The sequence below is a fragment of the Lithobates pipiens genome, unplaced genomic scaffold (genome assembly GCF_037356315.1).
Source record: "Lithobates pipiens isolate NorthernLeopardFrog02 unplaced genomic scaffold, aLitPip1_a1.2 Scaffold_62, whole genome shotgun sequence".
Taxonomy (NCBI): Eukaryota; Metazoa; Chordata; class Amphibia; order Anura; family Ranidae; genus Lithobates; species Lithobates pipiens.
The window spans coordinates 674,841-697,905 of NW_027507884.1; the positions used below are offsets into that span (position 1 = coordinate 674,841).

A 23,065-nucleotide genomic window follows, 5' to 3' on the forward strand; every position below is an offset into this window, starting at 1 on the left:
GTACATAGGACGACTATAAATAGAGTTGGGCTTTATGGCAGAGTGGCCAGAAGAAAGCCATTACTTTCAGAAAAAAACAAAATGGCATGTATTGAATTTGCGAAAAGGTATGTGGGAGACTCCCAAGCTGTACACTCACTACTTTACATTGTAGAAAATTTACTGTCCCCTCAAAATAACTCAACACACAGCCATTAATGTCTAAACCGCTGGCAACAAAAGTGAGTACACTCCTAAGTGAAAATGTTTAGATTGGGCCCAATTAGCCATTTTCCCTCCCTGGTGTCATGTGACTCATTAGTGTTACAAGGTTTCAGGTGTGAATGGGGAGCAGGTGTGTTAAATTTGGTGTTATCGCTCTCACTCTCTCATACTGGTGACTAGAAGTTCAACATGGCACCTCATGGCAAAGAACTCTCTGAGGATCTGAAAATTGTTGCTCTACATAAAGATGGCCTAGGCTATAAGAAGATTGCCAAGGCCCTGAAACTGAGCTGCAGAATGGTGACCAAGACCATACAGTGGTTTAACAGGACAGGTTCCACTCAGAACAGGCCTCGCCATGGTCAACCAAAGAAGATCAGTGCACGTGCTCAGCGTCATATCCAGAGGTTATCTTTGGGAAATAGACATATGAGTGCTGCCAGCATTGCTGCAGAGGTTGAAGGGGTGGGGCGTCAGCCTGTCAGTGCTCAGACCATACGTCGCACACCACATCAAATTGGTCTGCATGGCTGTTGTCCCAAAAGGAAGCCTCTTCTAAGGATGATGCACAAGAAAGTCCACAAACAGTTTGCTGCAGACAAGCAGACTAAGGACATAGATTACTGGAACCATGTCCTGTGGTCTGATAAGAACAAGATAAACTTATTTGGTTCAGATGGTGTGAAGCGTGTGTGGCGGCAACCAGGTGAGGAGGACAAAGACAAGTGTATCTTGCCTACAGTCAGGCATGGTGGTGGGAGTGTCATGGTCTGGGGCTGCATGAGTGCTGCCGGCACTGGGGAGCTACAGATCATTGAGGGAACCATGAATGCCAACATGTACTGTGACATACTGAAGCAGAGCATGATCCCCTCCCTTCAGAGACTGGGCCGCAGGGCAGTATTTCAACATGGTAACGACTCCAAACACACCTCGAAGATGACCACTGCCTTGCTAAAGAAGCTGAGGGCAAAGGTGATGGACTGGCCAAGCATGTCTCTAGACCTAAACCCTATTGATCATCTGTGGGGCATCCTCAAATGGAAGGTGGAGGAGCGCAAGGTCTCCAACATCCACCAGCTCCGTGATGTCATCGTGGAGGAGGGGAAGAGGACTCCAGTGGTGACCTGTGATGCTCTAGTAAACTCCATGCCCAAGAGGGTTAAGGCAGTGCTGGAAAATAATTGTGGCCACACTTTGGACATTTTCACTTAGGGGTGTACTCACTATTGTTGGCAGCGATTCAGACATTAATGGCTGTGTGTTGAGTTATTTTGAGGGGACAGCAAATTTACACTGTTATACAAGCTGTACACTCACTACTTTACATTGTGGCAAAGTGTCATTTCTTCAGTGTTGTCACATGAAAAGATATAATAAAATATTTACAAAAATTTGAGGGGTGTACTCACTTTTTTACAGATACTGTATATTGAACACCAATTGACAATTACTCTCATTTTCATTACATCTAATTTCTAGAGATATGTTTATTTTCCTTACCAATTGTAATCATAAATTTACTATTTCTTTATTATTGGAATAAAATAATAATAGAACATATATTTGATGAAAAATAAATTAGCAAAATTTTAAAAATGCCGTCATTTCATTTTTATATGACTGTCTGCAATGCTTGGAACCAGAAAGAAATTTTGGTGTCATAATATCCGCAGAAGGCCGGCTGTATCCATCCACCCAGTCAAGCCCACCTGTAAGGAGCCAGCATGTGAAGACAACTCATCTTCAGGTGAGCCTGAAGGGAGTGGTAGGGCCTGAAGGGAGTGGTAGGGCAATAGACTGGGGGGGGGGGGTCAACCTGACTGCTAGTGATGGACGAACGTTTCGCCCGGCGGTCGTTTCGCGGCGAATTTCCGACATTCGCGGTCCGCACGTTCGAACGCCTTTTTCCGTCGTTCGCCGCGGCGGACTTACGTGTTTAATGTATACAAGAACTTTAACCTTTGGTGACACGTTTATCATGTGATACAGGACAGCCAATTGAGACATGACAGCACATGGACACTTGGACATTCCCCCTAACCTATAAATACACCCGATCCGGTGGCCATTTTACATTCTTTCTTCTGTTACGATAGGGACAGGTTCCTGTGTGGAGTAGGGAGAGATAAACCACTAGCTATTTGGTACACAAAAGTTCTTTTCAGGACTGGTATAGGTGTTAGGTGTTGATAGGTTTGCTGTGCTGCTGATTCTTGCAGCAGCCTGAGTGTCTTTTGTTAGTTTAGAGAAAGGGAAAGGACGGTGTATGCTACAGGGACAGCCAGATTAGTCTTTCATCATCATCATCATCATCATCATCATTAGCTGTTACTATCAAGGTCCACAAAAGAGCTGTTCCAGTAACCACTAATCGTTCTCTTTTTTTGCCAATTTGTATAGGGACAGGAAGGAAGCAGTGTTGTCAGGCAGTGAGGGTAATTTTAAAGACTTGCTGTTATTATTAGTTCCACAAAGGTTCTTTTCAGGACTGGTATCAGTGGTACAGTAATAGGCTTGTACATGTATAATATTCTTTCTTCCAAATATAGAAAGGATATTATACTTGACTGCTGCCCTTCTGCTGCAGTCTGCTAAACATTCACAACTCACTTGTTCCACAAAAGTTCTTATAAGGACTGGTAACTTGGTATAGGGTGCTACGGTACATAGGCTTGAGTGCGGTACAGTCTGCTGTTCTGTAAGGACCGCTATCGGTCCACAATAGATAGGGTTGACGTGCACCACTGCTGACCGCTGCCCTATACTGCAGCAGTCCTTCAGCGGTATAGGGACTGACGTACAGTCTGCTAATCACTAACACACAACCTGCTTGTTCCACAAAAGTTCTTATAAGGACTGGTAACTTGGTATAGGGTGCTACGGTACATAGGCTTGAGTGCGGTACAGTCTGCTGTTCTGTAAGGACCGCTATCGGTCCACAATAGATAGGGTTGACGTGCACCACTGCTGACCGCTGCCCTATACTGCAGCAGTCCTTCAGCGGTATAGGGACTGACGTACAGTCTGCTAAACACTAATACACAACCTGCTTGGTCCACAAAAGTTCTTATAAGGACTGGTAACTTGGTATAGGGTGCTACGGTACATAGGCTTGAGTGCGGTACAGTCTGCTGTTCTGTAAGGACCGCTATCGGTCCACAATAGATAGGGTTGACGTGCACCACTGCTGACCGCTGCCCTATACTGCAGCAGTCCTTCAGCGGTATAGGGACTGACGTACAGTCTGCTAAACACTAATACACAACCTGCTTGGTCCACAAAAGTTCTTATAAGGACTGGTAACTTGGTATAGGGTGCTACGGTACATAGGCTTGAGTGCGGTACAGTCTGCTGTTCTGTAAGGACCGCTATAGGTCCACAATAGATAGGGTTGACGTGCACCACTGCTGACCGCTGCCCTATACTGCAGCAGTCCTTCAGCGGTATAGGGACTGACGTACAGTCTGCTAAACACTAATACACAACCTGCTTGGTCCACAAAAGTTCTTATAAGGACTGGTAACTTGGTATAGGGTGCTACGGTACATAGGCTTGAGTGCGGTACAGTCTGCTGTTCTGTAAGGACCGCTATAGGTCCACAATAGATAGGGTTGACGTGCACCACTGCTGACCGCTCACCTATACTGCAGCAGTCCTTCAGCGGTATAGGGACTGACGTACAGTCTGCTAATCACTAACACACAACCTGCTTGTTCCACAAAAGTTCTTATAAGGACTGGTAACTTGGTATAGGGTGCTACGGTACATAGGCTTGAGTGCGGTACAGTCTGCTGTTCTGTAAGGACCGCTATCGGTCCACAATAGATAGGGTTGACGTGCACCACTGCTGACCGCTGCCCTATACTGCAGCAGTCCTTCAGCGGTATAGGGACTGACGTACAGTCTGCTAAACACTAATACACAACCTGCTTGGTCCACAAAAGTTCTTATAAGGACTGGTAACTTGGTATAGGGTGCTACGGTACATAGGCTTGAGTGCGGTACAGTCTGCTGTTCTGTAAGGACCGCTATCGGTCCACAATAGATAGGGTTGACGTGCACCACTGCTGACTGCTGCCCTATACTGCAGCAGTCCTTCATCGGTATAGGGACTAAGAGTTTTGTCACAGGGTCATTTAAAAAATGACAGGCAGAGGAAGAGGCAGGCCCTTCCGCAGGGGTGGTAGGGGTAGGGCAGGAGCAACAGGCTTGAGCCAAAGTGGGAAGTTGCAGAAGGTGCGTTCAATTACTTTAAAGGATGCACCAGACTTGGTTGAGTGGCTCGCTCAGCCTTACTCTTCTGCACCCTCCTCATCCTCTCGATCTGCACCCTCTTCTTCACTCTCTGCTATGTGCACCCCCAAAGACACTACCACCAACAACACGACCACCACCACCACCACCACATACCTTCCGCTTGAGTCACTGGAATTATTTTCCGATCCATATCAAGAGGACATTTCTGATGCGCAGCCACTCTTGGTATTGGATCAGGAAGAGGAGGTAGCAACAAGCGCTACTCAGCAGTCTGACGACAGTACCCAGATCAGCCCAAGGAGGAGGTTGGTCCCCGGTGTTGCTGCCTACTCCGAGATCTCTACTTATAGCGGTGGGGAAGGTGACGTTGATGATGACGTGTCTAGTGATGTCACGTGGGTGCCCACAAGAGAGGAAGAGGAGGGGAGTTCAGAGGGAGATATGGACCAGCAGATAGGGAGGAGAAGCAGCAATGACTTACATTGCACAGCAGGGACAAAGCAGACTGCAAATGTATCAGGAGCGAGTCATCGACCATGTACGGTCACATCTGGCGCTCCCAGGACACCGGCACATGGCTCCGCAGTGTGGGCTTTTTTTAACGTGTCCGCTGCTGACAATAGCGTTGCCATCTGCAATCTTTGCAGTCAACGCGTTAGTCGCGGTAAGCCCAATACTCACCTAGGGACGACCGCCTTAAGAAGGCACATGAGCAGCCATCACCAAGCCCAGTGGGAGCAACGGAACACACAAAGCCACACTGCAGGCTCTCACCGTCCAGCCTCGTCTTCTACTTCTCCTTCTCCTCTCTCCTCACAATTGTCCTCCACTCCACCTTCCATCACGCCAAGCTCACATTTTTCTGCAAAAAGGCAGGCTTCCGTGGGCCTAATGTTTGAGCGTAAAAAAATGATGACGCCGGATAACCCTCTTGCCCAACGGTTGGCGGCTGGCTTGTCAGAACTCATAGCCCGCCAACTACTGCCATATAAACTGGTGGACTCGGAGGCCTTTCGCAAATTTGTGGCCATTGGAACACCACAATGGAAGGTCCCAGGAAGGAAGTATTTCTCAGAGAAGGGCATCCCAGAGCTATATGGCCATGTTCAGCGGCAAGTGAATGTATCTCTGGCACACAGTGTCGGTGCCAAGATACATCTGACCACAGACACGTGGTCTAGCAAACACGGGCAGGGAAGGTATATCAGTTTTACTGCCCACTGGGTGAACCTTCTGACGGCCGTCAAGCATGTAACCCGTGGCACCCGTGTAGATTTGGTTTTACCGCCACGGATTGCATGCAGGCCTGACTCTTCTTCTCCTCCTCCTACTCCATCCTCCTCCCTCTCCTCCTCAGCTGCCTCCTCCTTTTCCGCTGCTAGCGTCTCTTCCACTGCACCGCCCAAGCTCCCCAGAACCTATTCCACATGCCAGGTGAGACGTTGCCATGCCGTGCTGCGTCTGTTGTGCCTGGAAGCAAAGAGCCACACTGGCCCGGCACTCCTTTCAGCTTTGCGTTCACAGGCAGATGAGTGGCTAACACCGCTCAATTTGACAGTTGGTAAAGTGGTGTGTGACAACGGTGCCAATCTGCTTAGCGCATTGAAACAGGGCAAAATCACGCACGTGCCGTGCATGGCACACGTCTTAAACTTGGTCGTGCAGCGATTCCTTGTCAAATACCCTGGGGTCCAGGACATCTTGCGGCAGGCAAGGAAAATCTCGGCCCATTTCAGAAGATCTTACACGGCCATGGCTCGCCTTGCTGACATTCAGCGGCGACACCATCTGCCGGTCAGACGTCTTATTTGCGATTGCCCGACGCGATGGAACTCAACCTTCTATATGCTTGATAGGCTGCTCCAGCAGAAACGTGCAGTTAACGTCTACCTGTATGAACTCTGCGAAAGAAACGGTTCTGGGGAGCTGGGTTTTTTTTCACCGCGCCAGTGGCTGCTCATGCGCGACACATGCAGACTTCTGCGGCCATTTGAGGAGATCACCAAACTGGTCAGTCGCAGCCATGGCGCCATCAGTGACATGGTACCTTATGCCTTCTTTCTGGAGCGTGCATTGCGTCGTGTCATTGATCAGGCTGTGGAGGAGCAGGAGCGGGAAGATGAGGAAGTCGCAATGCTGGATGAATTCCCAGGGGGGGCTACTCTATCTGAGACAAGTCAACAACAGGAGTCTGATGAGGAGTCAGAGGAGGATGGTGCCGGGGCGGATGAGCAGGAGCAAGAAGAGCATGCTTTAAACCTTTCTGGGATCCCTGTTGTGCGAGGATGGGGAGAGGAGAATGAAGAGGACGACATTATCCTGGATGATGAGCAGGAGCCAGGCCACCACACCGCTTCCACTTTAGTGCAAATGGGGGCCTTCATGCTCCAGTGTTTTAATAGGGACCCCCGTATAAAAAGCATGAGGGTCAAGGACCAGTACTGGGTGGCAACGTACTTAGACCCCCGGTACAAACACAAAATGGCGGAAATGTTACCGCCGTCGCAGAGGGCTGTCAGAATGCAGCACTTCCAGGCCTTGCTTCGAGAAATGCTGCATTCTGCTTTTGCGTGCGCTGGCAGAGGAGCAATTCCCACTCCCAGAGAAGGATTTGCGGGTACCAATCCAACAGCGCCTGCAAGAAGAGGCCGGTTTGAAGATGTGTTGGTGACTTCGGATATGAGGTCATTCTTTCAGCCGACCCATCGACAGGTGTCATCCGGATCCAGCATCAGGGAACGCCTAGACCGTCAGGTGTCCGACTACATTGGGTTAACGGCCGATGTGGACGCTCTGAGGAGTGATGAACCCCTAGACTACTGGGTGGGCAGGCTTGACCTCTGGCCAGAGCTTGCCCAATTTGCAATCGAACTGTTGGCTTGCCCCTCATCCAGTGTCCTGTCCGAAAGGACGTTCAGCGCAGCAGGGGGGATTGTGACCGATAAGCGTACTCGCCTAGCTCACGACAGTGTTAACTACCTCACATTTCTAAAAATGAATGAGGCATGGATCTCGGAGGAATTCAACACATGTGACCAGTAGACCATGTATATGTCTATAAACTATTTTTTTAATCAAGCACACAGACCTTCTTAATTCATTTGGCTCACTTCCTTGACCCAAAAAAGCACACCGTACTATATGCCCCTACCCTCCTCTTTGAAGAGGTTGAGCGGTGTCATATTTCTACTGGGGCTGCTTATGATATCCCTGTGCTGTGCTGACTTCCTCCTGGGGGTTCTTATTATGAAGGGATCACACTATCCCTGTGCTGTGCTGACTTCCTCCTGGGGGTTCTTATTATGAGGGGATCACACCATCCCTGTGCTGTGCTGACTTCCTCCTGGGGCTGCTTACGGTGCTGCTGTCAGTGCTGTATGTCACGGTGCTGCTGTCAGCGCTGTATGTCACGGTGCTGCTGTCAGCGCTGTATGTCACGGTGCTGCTGTCAGCGCTGTATGTCACGGTGCTGCTGTCAGCGCTGTATGTCACGGTGCTGCTGTCAGCGCTGTATGTCACGGTGCTGCTGTCAGCGCTGTATGTCACGGTGCTGCTGTCAGCGCTGTATGTCACGGTGCTGCTGTCAGCGCTGTATGTCACGGTGCTGCTGTCAGCGCTGTATGTCACGGTGCTGCTGTCAGCGCTGTATGTCACGGTGCTGCTGTCAGTGCTCTGTATTACGGTGCTGCTGTCAGATGCCTCTATCACGGTGCATGTGTCATTCCGGTATGTCACGCTGCTGGTGATCATCTCCTGCACCCTCTTCTTTGCCTACCCTGGTCCCTGACCTTCCCTCTCCTCCATTGCCTTCATTAGCTCCATAGTCCTGAATTGTTAGAACAATTTCCCAAATAAAATAAAAATGCTTGTAGTTATCGATCCCAAATTCACCTCATACATGTATTATGTCATTGTCCAGATGGTGGGACTACGTTTTACCCCCTAATAATTACCACGTGGCCGCAAATTCGACATGAAGGTTTGCAAAGTTCGCCTCCCATTGAAGTCAATGGGGCCCGCGGCGAACGTTCGGTTTCGCGAACGTTTGGGTCCGTTCGCATTTCGCTTTCGCGAAACGTCCCGTCGGAAGTTCGTCCATCACTACTGACTGCAAGCAGAATTCGGACCCATAGATACCGACTGGGAAGAATGGTCATCACATAGCAGCTCAGAAGAAGAATGGGAGTGGGGAGACCCTCAGGAAGATGTGGAGGTGCTTTCAGAGGTGTCAGATGTGCCAGAGCCAGCTGAGGAGGGCCAAAAGATCTTTGCAGACCCCTATCTGTGTCCGACACTGGTTCCAGAACCAACCATCCAAGACTCAGACCAGAAGTAGTGAGGTCCCCCCATGTCTGTGTCTTTCCTGGGAAAGAAAAACCACAGGAGCGTCCAACGTTCTTCCCAGTTTCAGATGGAGGTGCAGCTAGAATGGAGCCTGGATTATCCTTATGTAACAAAGGGTTGGGGGGCACACCCTAAACATACATTTCTAAGGTTGGTGCTGCTATAAAGACCAATACACAAATAGAGCCACAGAGAATAGTGCACACATACATAAAAAAAGCCTTGCTTTCAAATCTTGCAAGGCTACTTAAAAACATCCGATATTGAGTAAATATGGGGATTTAATCACACTATATGGCCATACTGTGCTTAAGCCCACCACTAATTATGCATTCATATTAAGCCTCATACACACGATCAGACTTTGTACAAACTTTCCCGTGGACTTTTGTACAAAGGGCGTAGTCCACAAGTTTGTATTGCATACACACGGCAGGACTTTTTAGGCAACAAACATGAACGTAGTGACGTTTCAACGTACTGATGACACTTCAAAAGAGGACGTTCAATGACTCCAGCGCCACCTTTGGTCAACTTCTGTATTGTAGTCTGATCTTTTGCATTGGTTCTGAGTATGCGTGTTTGTACCTTGTACAAAAGTCCGATGCTTTTGCTTACACACGATCGGACTTTGCTCCATCGGACTTATGTTGTCAAAAAGTTTGTCCGTTTGCACAGCCAACAAAAGTCAGATGAAAACCAAAAAAGTTTGTCTGATGGAGCGTACACACGGTCGGATGTTGCTTCAAAACAGCTAATTTGCATGTTTGTTGTCAAAAAGTCTGATAGTGTGTATGGGCCTTAAGTAACCTTGCAAGATTTAAAAGCAACCTTTTTTTTGTGTATGTGCGCACTATTCTCTGAGGCTCTATTTGTGTATTGCTCCTCATAGCAGCATCACCATTAAGGCCCATACACACGATCAGACTTTTTGACAACAAACATGCAAATTAGCTGTTTTGGAGCAACATCCGACCGTGTGTACGCTCCATCGGACAAACTTTTTTGGTTTTCATCTGACTTTTGTTGGCTGTGCGAATGGACAAACTTTCTGGCAACAAAAGTCCGATGGAGCAAAGTCTGATCGTGTGTACAGAACACCATAGGACTTTTGTACAAAGTACAAACAGGCATGCTCAGAACCAATGCAAAAGATCAGACAACAATATAGAAGTTGACCAAAGGTGGCGGTAAAGAGCAGAAAAACCACATGATTTGGTGAAAGTTGGCTGAAAAAGTCCTGCTGTGTGTATGCAATACAAGTTCAGAGCCAACGCCCTTTGTACAAAAATCCAAGGGAAAGTTTGTACAAAGTCCTATCGTGTGTATGAGGCTTTACAAGATTTGAAAACAACTGTTTTTTGTGTGTATATGTGCGCTATTCTCTGTGGCTCCATTTGGATTATCCTTATGTCCCACAACACATCATGGACATCATCGAGGACTCTCGTGCATAGTGGGATGACATGGTGTGGGACTTTATACATATCCCCAAACCATTGTAGGGATCCCATAATGAAGAGGCTTGGACTCGGTTACAGGACGTTCAACAAGAATGGTATAAAAGGAAAACAGAAGAGCGCCTCTAAGTGTATTTATTGTAGCTTAAACGTACCATCAATTATAAACTCACATGGGTTAAAAAGATAAAAGGCTCATCTGTTGGTGATAACCAGTAAGGGTGCGTGTCCAGCGCTTTCAGTCCAAGGTGGCGGAGTACCACTGTGTGACAGGGAGATGTTTGGGACATTGACTGGCAAGTCCAAGTCCTTTCCATTTGTGGATGGAGGAGAGCGCCTTGGAACGCAGCACCAGGCGGCGTATGATGTAACCGAGAGGATTGCAAAGTACAACGCGTTTCAGAGCATGCGCGCTTCTTTCTAAAGTGATATGGGGGAGAGCCAGGTTTAAATACAGGAAGCAACAATGTCAGATATTTAATTGTTTAAAAGCTGGACACACTATTGGCTTGCTAAAAAAAGGACTCTAAAGCCTCGTACACACATTCAAATTTTCCTCAGACAAAACCCTGGACTTTTGTCCGAAGGTGTGTACCTGGATTTTGTCTTGCATACAAACAGCAAGGAATTGTCAGCCAACAAACATGAATGAAGTGACGTACTACGTGGTTTTTCAGCTCTTTAATGCCACCCCCTTTGGGCTCCTTCTGCTAATTTCGTGTTAGTAGAAGTTTGGCGAGTGTTGATTCACTCTTTTCATTTAGCACTTTTCAGTTAGTTTTTGAGCGGTCGTTCATCAACCAGACATGTTGCAGCATCAGAGGAGAAAATATGTTATTTATTATTGGCCTTGGAGTTATTGCTTTGACTCAAGTCCAGTCCAGGAACAGGAAGAGTTGTTCTTGAACCAAAAATTGGTTGCTTTATTAATCGTGACCAATTATGTCTTTGCTGCGGGAGCTCCAGGAGAATAATCCGGATGTTTTTGAAATTATCTCCGGATGATAGACCCCTGCTTTCACCAATTCTTGGCATTGTTGACCCACTATATTAAGAAGCAGGACACATGCATGAGGCTGTTATTTTTTGCTTAAATAATGATTTGATTTGTTATATTTTTTAATGCATAGAATGCACTTTTTGGTTTGTAGTTCTAAAGGCAGATAGCGTGTCTAATTGTATTTGTTTTTTTTTGGTTTTTTTAGTGCACAATAAATAAAAATTGTGTAGAATACTACTTGGCTATGTGTTTTACTTCAAATGACATTGGTTGCTTGATCCAAATGACAGACAGCAGGACTCAGCCCGCCCCCTGGCTCCCGTTTCACCAGATTTGATTAATAGCCACAGAAGCCATTGTCTCCCGCTGCTGTCAATCTATCCAATGAGGAATCGAGACAGCGGCTGGAGCTGCTGTGCTCGTTCTCGATGCTGGAACAATTGGGTTCAGGTAAGTAAAAGGGGGGCTCTGGGAGGCAATTTGCAGCACAGGAAGTTTTTCACCTTAATGCGTAGAATGCATTAAAGTGAAAAAAACTGAGACTTTACAACCCCTTTAAAGCGGTTCTGCACTGCTGACATTTTTTTTTTCTTGGTTACGCTTTAAAATGTCTGTTTTTAAATAAAAAAGCTTACTTTTCTTTGATTTCTCACTGAAGCATGGCCGTTTTTGCTTAAAATTTTTATTTATATCCTTAATGATCGGCCAATGTCATTTTTGTTGTGGGCATGTGAAGCCCCCAAGCAATAACTTCCTCCTTCTTTGCTTTGTATATATATATATATATATGAATATGTGTGTATGTGTGTGTATATATATATATATATATATATATATATAAATATATATATGTGTGTGTGTGTGTGTGTATATAAAGATATAGTTTATTATCTATATATATATATATATATATATATATATATATATATATATATATATATATATATATATATATATATATATATATATATATATATATATATATATATATGTATATATATATATATATATATATATATGTATATATATATATATATATATATATATATGTATATATATATATATATATATATATATATATATATATATATATATATATATATATATATATTAGTGTAGTGTATATATATATATATATATGAAACGTTAAAAGAATATATATATATATATATATATATATATATATATATATATTTTTTTTTTTTTTTTTTTTTTGTATGTGAGGCTTGGTCTATTAACAAGACAGTGAGACTTGTTCTCTCTTTTTGTTATTTTTTTGAACCTGGATCGTGTCCTGACTCCTGAAGAAGACTAACGGTGAAACATGTAGCCGCACAAGGGCTCACTGTACAAACTGTATAATTTTACATGATTTTTAACACTCGTGAACACTGCGATTATATTATGTACTTTTTTTTTTCAATAAATATTGTTATTTTTTATACTTCTCCATTGTTTCAATGCCCTTAAAGTCCTACCTTTGGTTACTCTTCGAGTACCCTTTTTTTTTTTTCCTCAACATTTTTCCACACTAATCTGTGTCTACACTGCCACGTATGAGGTAAGCAATGGCTTAAGAGAATTAAAGTTTTTGCCTTTTTGAAAATGTATTTGTGACTATATAAACCTACATTGTCATATATTACTAGATATTGTCAAGAGCAGAAACTGTTATAATTATACTTGGTAAAGCGTAACACCAACCAAAAATGACAAGATATAATTGAATAGCCCAATAACAGATAAAATAAAAATAATATTTTTCTTACAGTGTTTGAAAGGTGCATTTTCACCTTGAAACACTAGTTCTGACTATCATCTTCTTATCTAATTATAATAAATTACCCTTCATTGGCCGATTCCGTTGCTTTTATATCCAAGTCTATCTCTACATATAGGGGACTCAATGATTGACACAAGACACGTTGCTCTACGATACATTGTTCCACTTTTATTATCCCCGACATGATGTTAAGTATGGATAAAACATGGGCGTTACCGGCCACCTTCCACCAATAAGGGGAACATATTCAAATGACACATTTCCTTTTTAATTTCAATACGTTTTTATTGAAAAAAAAAATTGGGTGATAACAGAAAAAAATAATAAAGAAAGCAAGGATATAGCAGCCACTATCTCAGGAGTGAATAATGCATCACTAGTTGAATCTTAAGCAGTGGTAATTGTTCAGAGACATAAATGCTATCACGGTGACATAGAGCAGAGAAATATGACTTACGCTCCATACACACTATCAGATTTTCTGTTGATTTTTGTCTTCAGATTTACCAAAACCATGTAGTGCATGGACCTACCTGATTGCATCCACATTGAGACTCCTAAGGTTTGACCTCATATTATATGGTTTTGGTAAATCTGAAGGAAAAAATCTGCAGAAAATCTGATAGTGTGTATGGGGCTTAAGTCTTTTTATACTTATCTAGATGGGTCACCTCTCTCCTGATGCCCCAAGGGGAACAACATGTGCCTTGGAGGGCGAGGACCCAAGGTTGTTGCCCATAGACATGAACATCAAGTTTATTCTGTTGGTATTGTCATCATATGTCTTACAACTCCACTTCCTCTTCTCCTATTCCCCTTTCCGTTGGGGTCCCCCAAGGTTCTGCCCTTGGACCTCTACTATTCTCGATCTACACATCCTCCCTGGGTCAGCTGATAGCCTCCCATGGCTTTCACTACCTTTTTTTTGCTAATGACACCCAAATCTATCTCTCTGCCCCTCAGCTCACCCCATCAATCTCCTCACACATCACTGATCTACTAACAGACATATCAGCCTGGATGTCACACCACTTCCTCAAACTTAATCTATCAAAAACTGAGCTCTTAATATTTCCTCCCCCACGTGCCCCTTCCCCTGACTTCTCTGTCAAGATCAATGGCACATCTATCAGTCCGTCCCCACATGCCAGGGTGCTAGGGGTAACCTTAGTCTCCGAAATGTCCTTTCAGGCCCACATCCAATCCCTGTCCAAATCATGCCACCTTAGCCTCTGCAACATTTCCAGAATACGCCCCTTTTTAAATAAAGACACCACCAAGCTTCTAATTCACTCCCTGGTCATCTCTCTCCTCGACTACTGCAACTCACTTCTCGTTGGATTACCTTTACATAGACTATCCCCCCTTCAGTCCATAATGAATGCCGCTGCAAGACTCATCCACCTTACCAACCATTCAGTGTCCTCCACCCCTCTCTGCCAATCCCTGCACTGGCTTCCACTCACCCAACTAATAAAATTCAAAGTACTAACAATAATTTACAAAGCCATCCATAACTCTGCTCCCAGATACATCACTAACCTAGTCCCAAAATACCAACCAAGCCGCTCTCTTCGGTCCTCCCAAGACCCCCTGCTCTATAGCTCCCTTGTCACCTCCTCCAATACTCTCCTCCAGGATTTCTCCAGAGCGTCTCCCATCCTTTGGAACTCCCTACCCCAATCTGTCCCCTAATCTATCCATCTTTAGACGATCCCTGAAAACCCTTCTCTTCAAAGAAGCCTATCCTGCTTCTAACTAACACTGTTTTACTTCCTCCATCAGGTCATCCCTCCACAGCTATTACCTTTTGTATCAATTGCCCCTTCCTTTTTAGATTGTAAGCTCTAACGAGCAGGGCCCTCTGATTCCTCTTGTACCAAATTGTAATGTAACTGTAATGTCTGCCCTCATGTTGTAAAGCGCTGAGCAAACTGTTGGCGCTATATAAAACCTGTATTATAATAATAATAATAATATGTCAACATTAACATTTGGGAAATCTGGGTAGTTGTCGCAGAAAAGATAAACCTAATTCTGAACTGTAGTAGAGAAAAGTAACTATGTACGACTCTTCACCACAGTGTGTATTAGTAAGGCTGGTTTTCTATTATTTAGAGGGAAATTAATCCTTTGGAAAACTTTGTATACATCCATTCTACATGACAGTATACCATAAAGGATGGTTATTAGTTATGTGTTTTTAATTCTACTGTATATTTGATTTACTGTATTTATTGGCATATAACACTCACTTTTTCCACCATGAAAATCGGGTGCAAATAGCGTGTGTGTGTTATACGCCAATACAAAAATGTAAGTTTTTCCTGAAACTTCCCTCTTAAAATGAATGTGCGTGTTATACACCTGTGCGTGTTATATGCCGATAAATACGGTATTTGCTTTCTTGTGGATCATTTTCTGACCTAATATACTCCTGAAGAAGGGAGTAACCCCCGAAACATGTAGAGTGTGTAACTGGAAGAACAAATCTCCGTGTGTAAGGCCCCTTTCACATAGTCACCATCAGTTTAGCCAGTTTAGCCACGTTAAAAACGTATAAGTTCTTATCCATTGCTTCATCCGTCTTCCGTTCCATTAATCTTTGTTTTCATCCATTAATGTACATGTTTACATCCGTTTTTTCATCCGTTTTTGTATCCGCTTAGATCTGTTTACAGAAGTTTCTGTGCCTTTAAGGAAATTACCCAGAAAGCATTGCTCCTCCCATACAGATAAACAAAAAAAATTATTTCTTCAAAATGGATCTTAACTGATCAGACGTTGACGGACATTGTCCGTTAACGTCAGTTGCTATCCGATCTGGACGTAGCCATGTACGTTAAAAAAAATGGATAAAAACTAGTGGAGGTTAATGGATGGTAACGGATGGTCATCCATTTGCCTATAGGAATGCATTGGTCTTCCGTTAACGGATGGAAGAAAAATGGATAGACGGTCCGTTCGTGTGAAAGGGGTCAAACAGTGCAGGATTATTATATATAAATCTAAGTTCTTCCAATTTGTGTCAGACAAGTGGATGCTGCATGATTAGCATCATCTAATGTAATTTATCTACTATAGAAGGCTTTTTATGATGTGTGCATAATAAATTTATATATTTTTGTAAATTGACTGTTGTAAGTTTATACCGTACCACGAGAGTCCATGTTGCCTCCACAACTGTCCAAACCTCTTGGAACGAGGGAGGTTCCTGGTCTTTCCAATGGCGTACTATCACTAGTCTTGCGCTCAATAGAATATGGGTGGCTATTGTCCTGAGTTCTACTGGAAATTATTCTATGGTTAATGATAACAGAGTTCTAGTGTTGTTCTAATCATTAATATTTGCGTGAGCAGCCTGGATACTGCTGACCAAAATTGTATGGTATAACGTGCCTATGCTTCCCAACAAGTCGCAGAGGTACTGCGGCAGAAGCGTGAAATTCTATAGGGGGTAAATACCACCTAAGTAAGAATTTTTGGGTTTAACTCCCATAGGTTTACGCTTTTGGCTGACGCATATGTGACGTTGAGTGCCTTTTGCCATTGTTGACACATTTCCCTTTTAACATACAACCAATCACAGTCATTAAGCAAACCCATCATGTTACATTATTATTATGTCTGATTTAAATGCAGACATTGCATTACACATACGTAACTTCCTATGTCTGGTTTTGTTTTCAACACAAGACCCCTTTATACAACAACACATACTTTTTACTTAATCAGCAAAGTGATAACTTTTAGCCCTTGCACACACGGTTGGACATTCTGATGGAAAATGTCCAATCAGACCGTGTTGTCGGATAATCCGACTGTGTGTGGGCTCCATCGGACTGTTTCCGTCGGAATATCCGACGGACAAAGTTTTAGAGCTGGGCTATGAAAATTTCCGACAACATGATCCGACCAGACTTTGTCCGATTGTGTGTAGAGAATTCCGATCGGACAAAGTGGCACGCATGCTCAGATCAAATTCCTAGACCAAAGCTATTGGCTACTAGCCTGAACGTAGTCCCGTCGTAACGAAATAACATCATTGCGTTACGTACGATCTGATTTTCCGACAACTCTGTCCGACCGTGTGTATGCAACACAAGTTTCGGACAAAATCCATCTGACAAAATCTGACGGATTTTGTTGTCGGAATGTCCGACCATGTGTACAAGGGCTAAAAGGAACAGTCGTGTATCAGAATACAAATTACAAGGGTTTTTTTTTCATGACCCTTTCAGTGTTCACCTCAGTACTTATTTTCTGCTGATAAATGTCCTCAGTCATGGCCAACATCATTCAAACCACTTCCTCTGAGCCCAAGGCATCCCGGACCAGCCCCCAACCTGTGACTGGACAGTGAAAGGCCATCCTTCCGTAACTCTGCTTTGCCCCTATCAGCATACTTCATGTCAGCAAGTTAACGCATTTTCTCCATGTGCCGCTCTTCCTCTCACACTCTGTACATGGGCTATAAGAGGCTGATATTGGGTCACATTTGGGAACTTACACTGTTTGTCGTTTAAAAATGCATTTGACAATGTATTAATGACAATAGAGCTGCATTAATTTGTGTATTTTATGTTTGCCTAGAAATCAGCTTTAGGAATAAACCAGCTAAACCATCCAACTTCTTTCCTATAACCCCCTGTTACTGTCAAAATATGGTTGGTGCCATAGGGTCATTGAGATGACAATTGGTGTTTTCCCACTCTCTCCATCCAAGCATCTTTGTCATCTTTAGTTTTGGCCAACCAAGCAATCTTCATATTCCAGTAGAAAAAAAGGCCATTAAAAGTAATAAAATCCCAGATGCCAACAGTCGAATTTTGTTCTGTAACGTGTAATCCATGTCCTTGCCACCTACAAAGCATTAAAAAGGAGCATATGAAATATATATATATACCCCATATACAAGACTAGAAAAAGTTTTTTTTTTTCCCCAGTTCTACCCAAAACTAAAAAAAAAAGTTTTTGACATACATAAGCTTTAAGCTGGGAGGTCCTTAGTTCCATTTTTGCAAAGGACTATATTTGCATGGAGTTTGTGTGGACCCCCTTCCAAATTCCCAAAAAATGATGGCTTTAAAGTAAAGTAAAGTGATTAATTCTTCTGAACTCCAATGAAAAGTAGAGGATTTCTGGACTCGCTAGTCCCCTACCCGACTTACAATTAGTTGCCTATCATTTAAAGTCTACAACATTTTGTACTCTTCTGTCTATAACACGTCCTAAACAATCGGTCTACAATATAATATACAGTATTAATACAAGATAAAAAAAGCAATAGAGGATATACTGATATTTCTGTGTTTAGGAGGACAGTTGCTTATTAAATTTGTATATGGTTTTGACTGCTATTACTGTATTTACAATGACTATGTTGTTATCTGAACTTCAATAAAAATGTTTGAAAAGAAAAGTAGAGGATTCCTCCGAATGCTAATTGTAAAGTGGACAATTCATATTTACTCTAATGAAAAGCGGGTGGTCACTCTTAAATCTAATGTAAAGTGGACTATTTAACTGGCCTCTAATGTAAAAGGGAATACTGAATACTATACAAAAACAAACATTTCCCAGCTCACTTACCAGCTAGCCTGCAACAAAACCAATTGGCCCTGTTTAAGCCCTTGTACACACGGTCGGAAACATGGTGACGTAATTTTGTTATGATGGGACTACGTTCAGGCTAGTAGCCAATAGCTTTGATGTAGGAATTTGATCTGAGCATGCGTGGCACTTGGTCCGATCAAAATTCTCTACACATGATCGGAGTATGTCCGATCGAACCAGTTGGTCAGAAAATATTTCCAACAAGTTGGAAAATTGGGTCCGACAGATATTCCGATGGAATCAGTCCGATGCATACCACATACAGTCGGATTATCTGACAACACGGTCCGATAGGACACATTCCGACGGATTCTCCGACCGTGTGTACAAGGGCTAACAGTTCACGTTAAAAACAAGGGTTTCACAGAACCTTTTTTGTTTTTTCATAGGTTCCTATTTTTCTGTTAGAAACCTTATTTGTAATCCTTGAGATGCAAATTCTCCTTCTCACAGTTCAGCATGTCGCACATTCTGCTATTCTTACTTTGTATTATCAAAATTTCAATAAAATGTAACGTTAAAAAAACAAAACAAAGCAAGGGGTTTAGTCCCACACTGTCAGGGCTGGGCTCAGCCCTTCCTTCTCTGAGCTGGCCACTCAGCTGTAGGCTAATTGCCAGCTCCTATTTCTCCACAGTTACTCAGCTGTTGATGATATCCTGCTCGTCAGTCCTGCCTACTTAAGCCGTCCAATCCAGAGGATCTCTGTCTTTGCCTTGGTCAACATCACAGAAACGATCTCCTGTGATCCTATTCAAGACTGGCTTTGCTGACATCCCTTCTGGCTCCAGATCCTGCTTGCTGTTCCACTACATTGACCCCTGACTTCTGGCTTGGCTGACTATCCATTCTGGTTACCGAACTTTGGCTATGTTTTGACTATGTTTGTTCTTTTTACTATTAAACAAATGTGATTTAACTGTACTTTTGTCTCGGCCAGATTTCATGGTTTCTGACACACACATTTGCTAACATATGTCTAAGCCACAGTTGTTACGTCAAGGCACCCCAGTTTACTGCGTTCCTAATGCTATAATTTTGAGAGTCTCCCAAATTGGAGCATATTTATAGCAATTGGATAGATTAAGGTACAGATGTGTCTGGAGGGATGCCAGCCCTCCTAGAGGTATAGGGACACATAGAATAGGTATAGGGACCCTCCATGCTTCCCTTTACGTTTAAGAAGGGGTGGGCTCCCTCCAGGCTCACCTGTCCTTAATCTATCCAACTGCTATATACTATATGTGCTCCAATTTGGGAGACTCTCAGAATGATAGAGTTAGGACCGCAGTAAAGTGGGGTGCCTTGATGTGGCCACTGTGACATACGCTAAAATCCTTGTTTTTAATGTGAACTGTTAGACAGGACCAACTTGGTTTTGTTGCAGGCTGGCTGGTAAGTGAGCTGGGAAATTTTTTCTTGGTTTTTGTTGTGTGTTGCCCTTCTATGAGCTCCTTGCTGTGCCTAGTTATTGGTTGGGGTGGTTGCAAGTTGTTTGTAGTTTGTGTATTAGTGCGGGTATCTTCAACTGCCATTGTGCCCTTGCTGGGTGTCCTGTGCGGCCTTATACCTTTAAGGAGGGATCAGTCCCCCCAACCCTCCCCCCCCCATTATACTTACCTGAGCCCATTCTTGATCCAGCACCGTGCACAAAAGCAACAGCTCTCTCCTCTATCTCAAAAAAGCTTTACAATCACTGAAAAACTCACCTTCTATCTGGACAAACACATCCTCGCTCTTCTTAGAAATGTTGGATGCAGACCTCACTTTACAGGAATAATTCCCAGAATCCTCCAGCCGAGCAGATCGGATACCATATTGATAAAATAAACTGAATTCCTGGATATTCTGTCCATCTCTGTAGAAGGCAAAATGCAGTTCTGTCCTCTGTCTGAATGGACTCAGATGTGTGTCACATGTCAGGGTCAAGTTGATTTCTTCTAAGACTTTGATAGTGCTTACATTTAGCACTGGGGTGAAAAACAGTTCTAAAAAAATGAATGATTAAAAAAAAAATATGTGAAATATTGATGAAATGTGTATGTCTTTAATTAATATCAATACATTTTACCGAAAATGTCCAAAAAATTTAACGAAGGTGTAGGCAGGTTGAATTGTATATAGTATAGTGAGCCAGTGGCAGGCCCAGGCTGGGGAAATGGTTAAATGTTTTCTGCTCAGTTCCGAGGCTTTTGGTCCTAGCCAGCCCATCTGTGCTATAAAAAGGGGACACCTGAGGTCCAGGAGTACCGGGTTCTGGTGGGTCCAGGGAGTTACAGCTGCTGAAGGCATCCAAGCGGTGGACAAAGCCGTTATGGACTCTCACCTCATGGAGGTATGCCTGGGCCACTACACTATTCTAGTTCGGATTACGGGAAGGGCGTTGTTCGTATTGAACTGTTCTGCCACATTTGTTCAGTAAAGTTACATTAACTGTTATGAGCCTGGTCTGAAATTATTCAAAGGGGTGCAGGTTGGTTTTGGCCTATTTAAAGAACCAGGGTCTGTAAAGCACAAAGGGGTATGAAGTAACACCACTACAAAAGGTTAAATTGGCAAGACAAGAAGAGGAATGTAGTTGCTATGGGTTATCAAGTGAAGGAACAAGCTACAAGCAAGAGTGGGGGTCTTTGTCTCTAGTGGTTGGTATTCAATAGAAACCAGATTCTAACCCCTCGTTCTGGAGATCTATGGCCAGGTCACGAGGATCCTCTAGAGGACCAAAACTGGGAGAATTGCAATAGGCTGAAGAGGGAGGAGCGGGGCTGAGGAGGTCGAGGGTCCAGAGAAGCGGACACTTAAAGCTGGTGACCCAATAAAGGTACCAGAAGTCAGGGCCGATGCAAGGATTTTTGCCTACACAGGCAAAGGTGCATTTTGCAGCCCGCCTCCCACCGCCCCCTTCTCCTGCACAATGCAATCCCCACCCCGTTGCTCCACCACAAATACTGCAGCGTGCTCCACAAATATTACAGTTTCTCCACTACTAGGACAGCATGCCTCCATACCTAGCAGCACACTTCCATATCCCCCTGCACATCTCTGCAGCTCCAAAACACCCCATAACCCCCCTCCCAGAACACCTCAAAACCCCCAGTACATCTTTGTGCCCCTAACACACCTCTGTAGCCCCTCAGCAAATCTTTGAAGCCCCAGAACACTTCCGTACCTTCCAGCATATCTCTGTACCCCAGCACACTTCTGTACCCATTTGCACATCTCTGCACCCCCCAGAATGCCTCTGAACCCCTTAGCATGCCTATGTGCCCCAGCACATCTCCATATCCCCAAAAAATGGCAAATACCCCCATTATACCTCTGCACTCCCTTGCACACCTCTGCAGCCCCTTTGCACACCTTTACAGCCCCCCAGCACATATCTATACCCTTCACACACCTTTGCACTCCTCAGAATACTCAGTATCCAAAGTATACCCTTAGCACACCTTTACAGCCTGCCACACACCTCTGCACCCCCAGCATGCCTTTGCACTCCCCAGCAAGCCTTTTTTACCCCTAGCAGGCTTCTGCACCCCCTCCAACATGCATCTGCACCCCCAGCATACTGCTGTACCCCATTGTACACCTCTGCACCCCCAGAATCCACTGTATCCTTCAGCATGCTGCCATATCCTCAACACCCCTCAGCACATGTACTCTGCTGCACATCTCTGTCTCCCCCACCATGCACCCCCACACACCTCTATCTCCTAGCATCCTATATATCCCCCAGTACACCTCATGTGTAACCCCCAGCATGACTCTGTAACCCCTGGCACATCCATACATCCATGTACTCCACCACACATCTCTGCACCCCCCCCCACTTCTGTGTCCCTAGTACACCTCTGCATCCCTTAGCAAGTCTCTGCACCCCCCCAGCATATATTTGTGCTCCACTACAAACCTCTGCACCCCTTAAACCACTAAAACCCCTCTGTACCCACTTGTATATCTCTGTACCCACTTGTATATCTTTGCCCCCTTCCCACACACACAAAACTCTACTGCACTACTGATCGGCAGCTCTCTCACTTGTGTAGTATGTACTAAAACTGGTGCCCGCTAGGCTCCTTCCCCTCCACTGTATAGTGTGAAGTTCTTGCCAGAGGTGGAGATGCCAGCACCAGAGAGCTGTAAAGTAGGCTCAATCCCCTCTCCCCGCTGTCTGCCTCGCTCCCTCCTCCTTCCCTGCACATCACTCCACCAGGGACTACAGCTGGCAAAAAAAAATTCCCCCCTGGCACAGCCATGAGCCTCTCATTGGACCCCCTAATGGCCCTGGGCCCTTGGACACTGCCCAAATGCCCGAATGGTCAGTCCGCCTTTGCTCCTAATACAAACACACAAGTTACAGTGTTTAGTGACATGGGACAAGTTACCTTTCTAAGAAACTCT

At 44.3% G+C, this 23,065-nt stretch overlaps 1 protein-coding gene across 1 annotated transcript in view; it reads right to left on the bottom strand.

Annotated features, from left to right (window-relative positions):
- Positions 1 to 23,065, bottom strand: part of LOC143958848 (Fc receptor-like protein 5) — a 120,173-nt gene that overhangs the window by 61,464 nt on the left and 35,644 nt on the right. Inside the window, exon 11 of the mRNA XM_077467829.1 lies at positions 20,377 to 20,655. Within this exon, the coding sequence (XP_077323955.1) occupies positions 20,377 to 20,655 (279 nt within the window). The remainder of the gene's footprint in view (positions 1 to 20,376; positions 20,656 to 23,065) is intronic.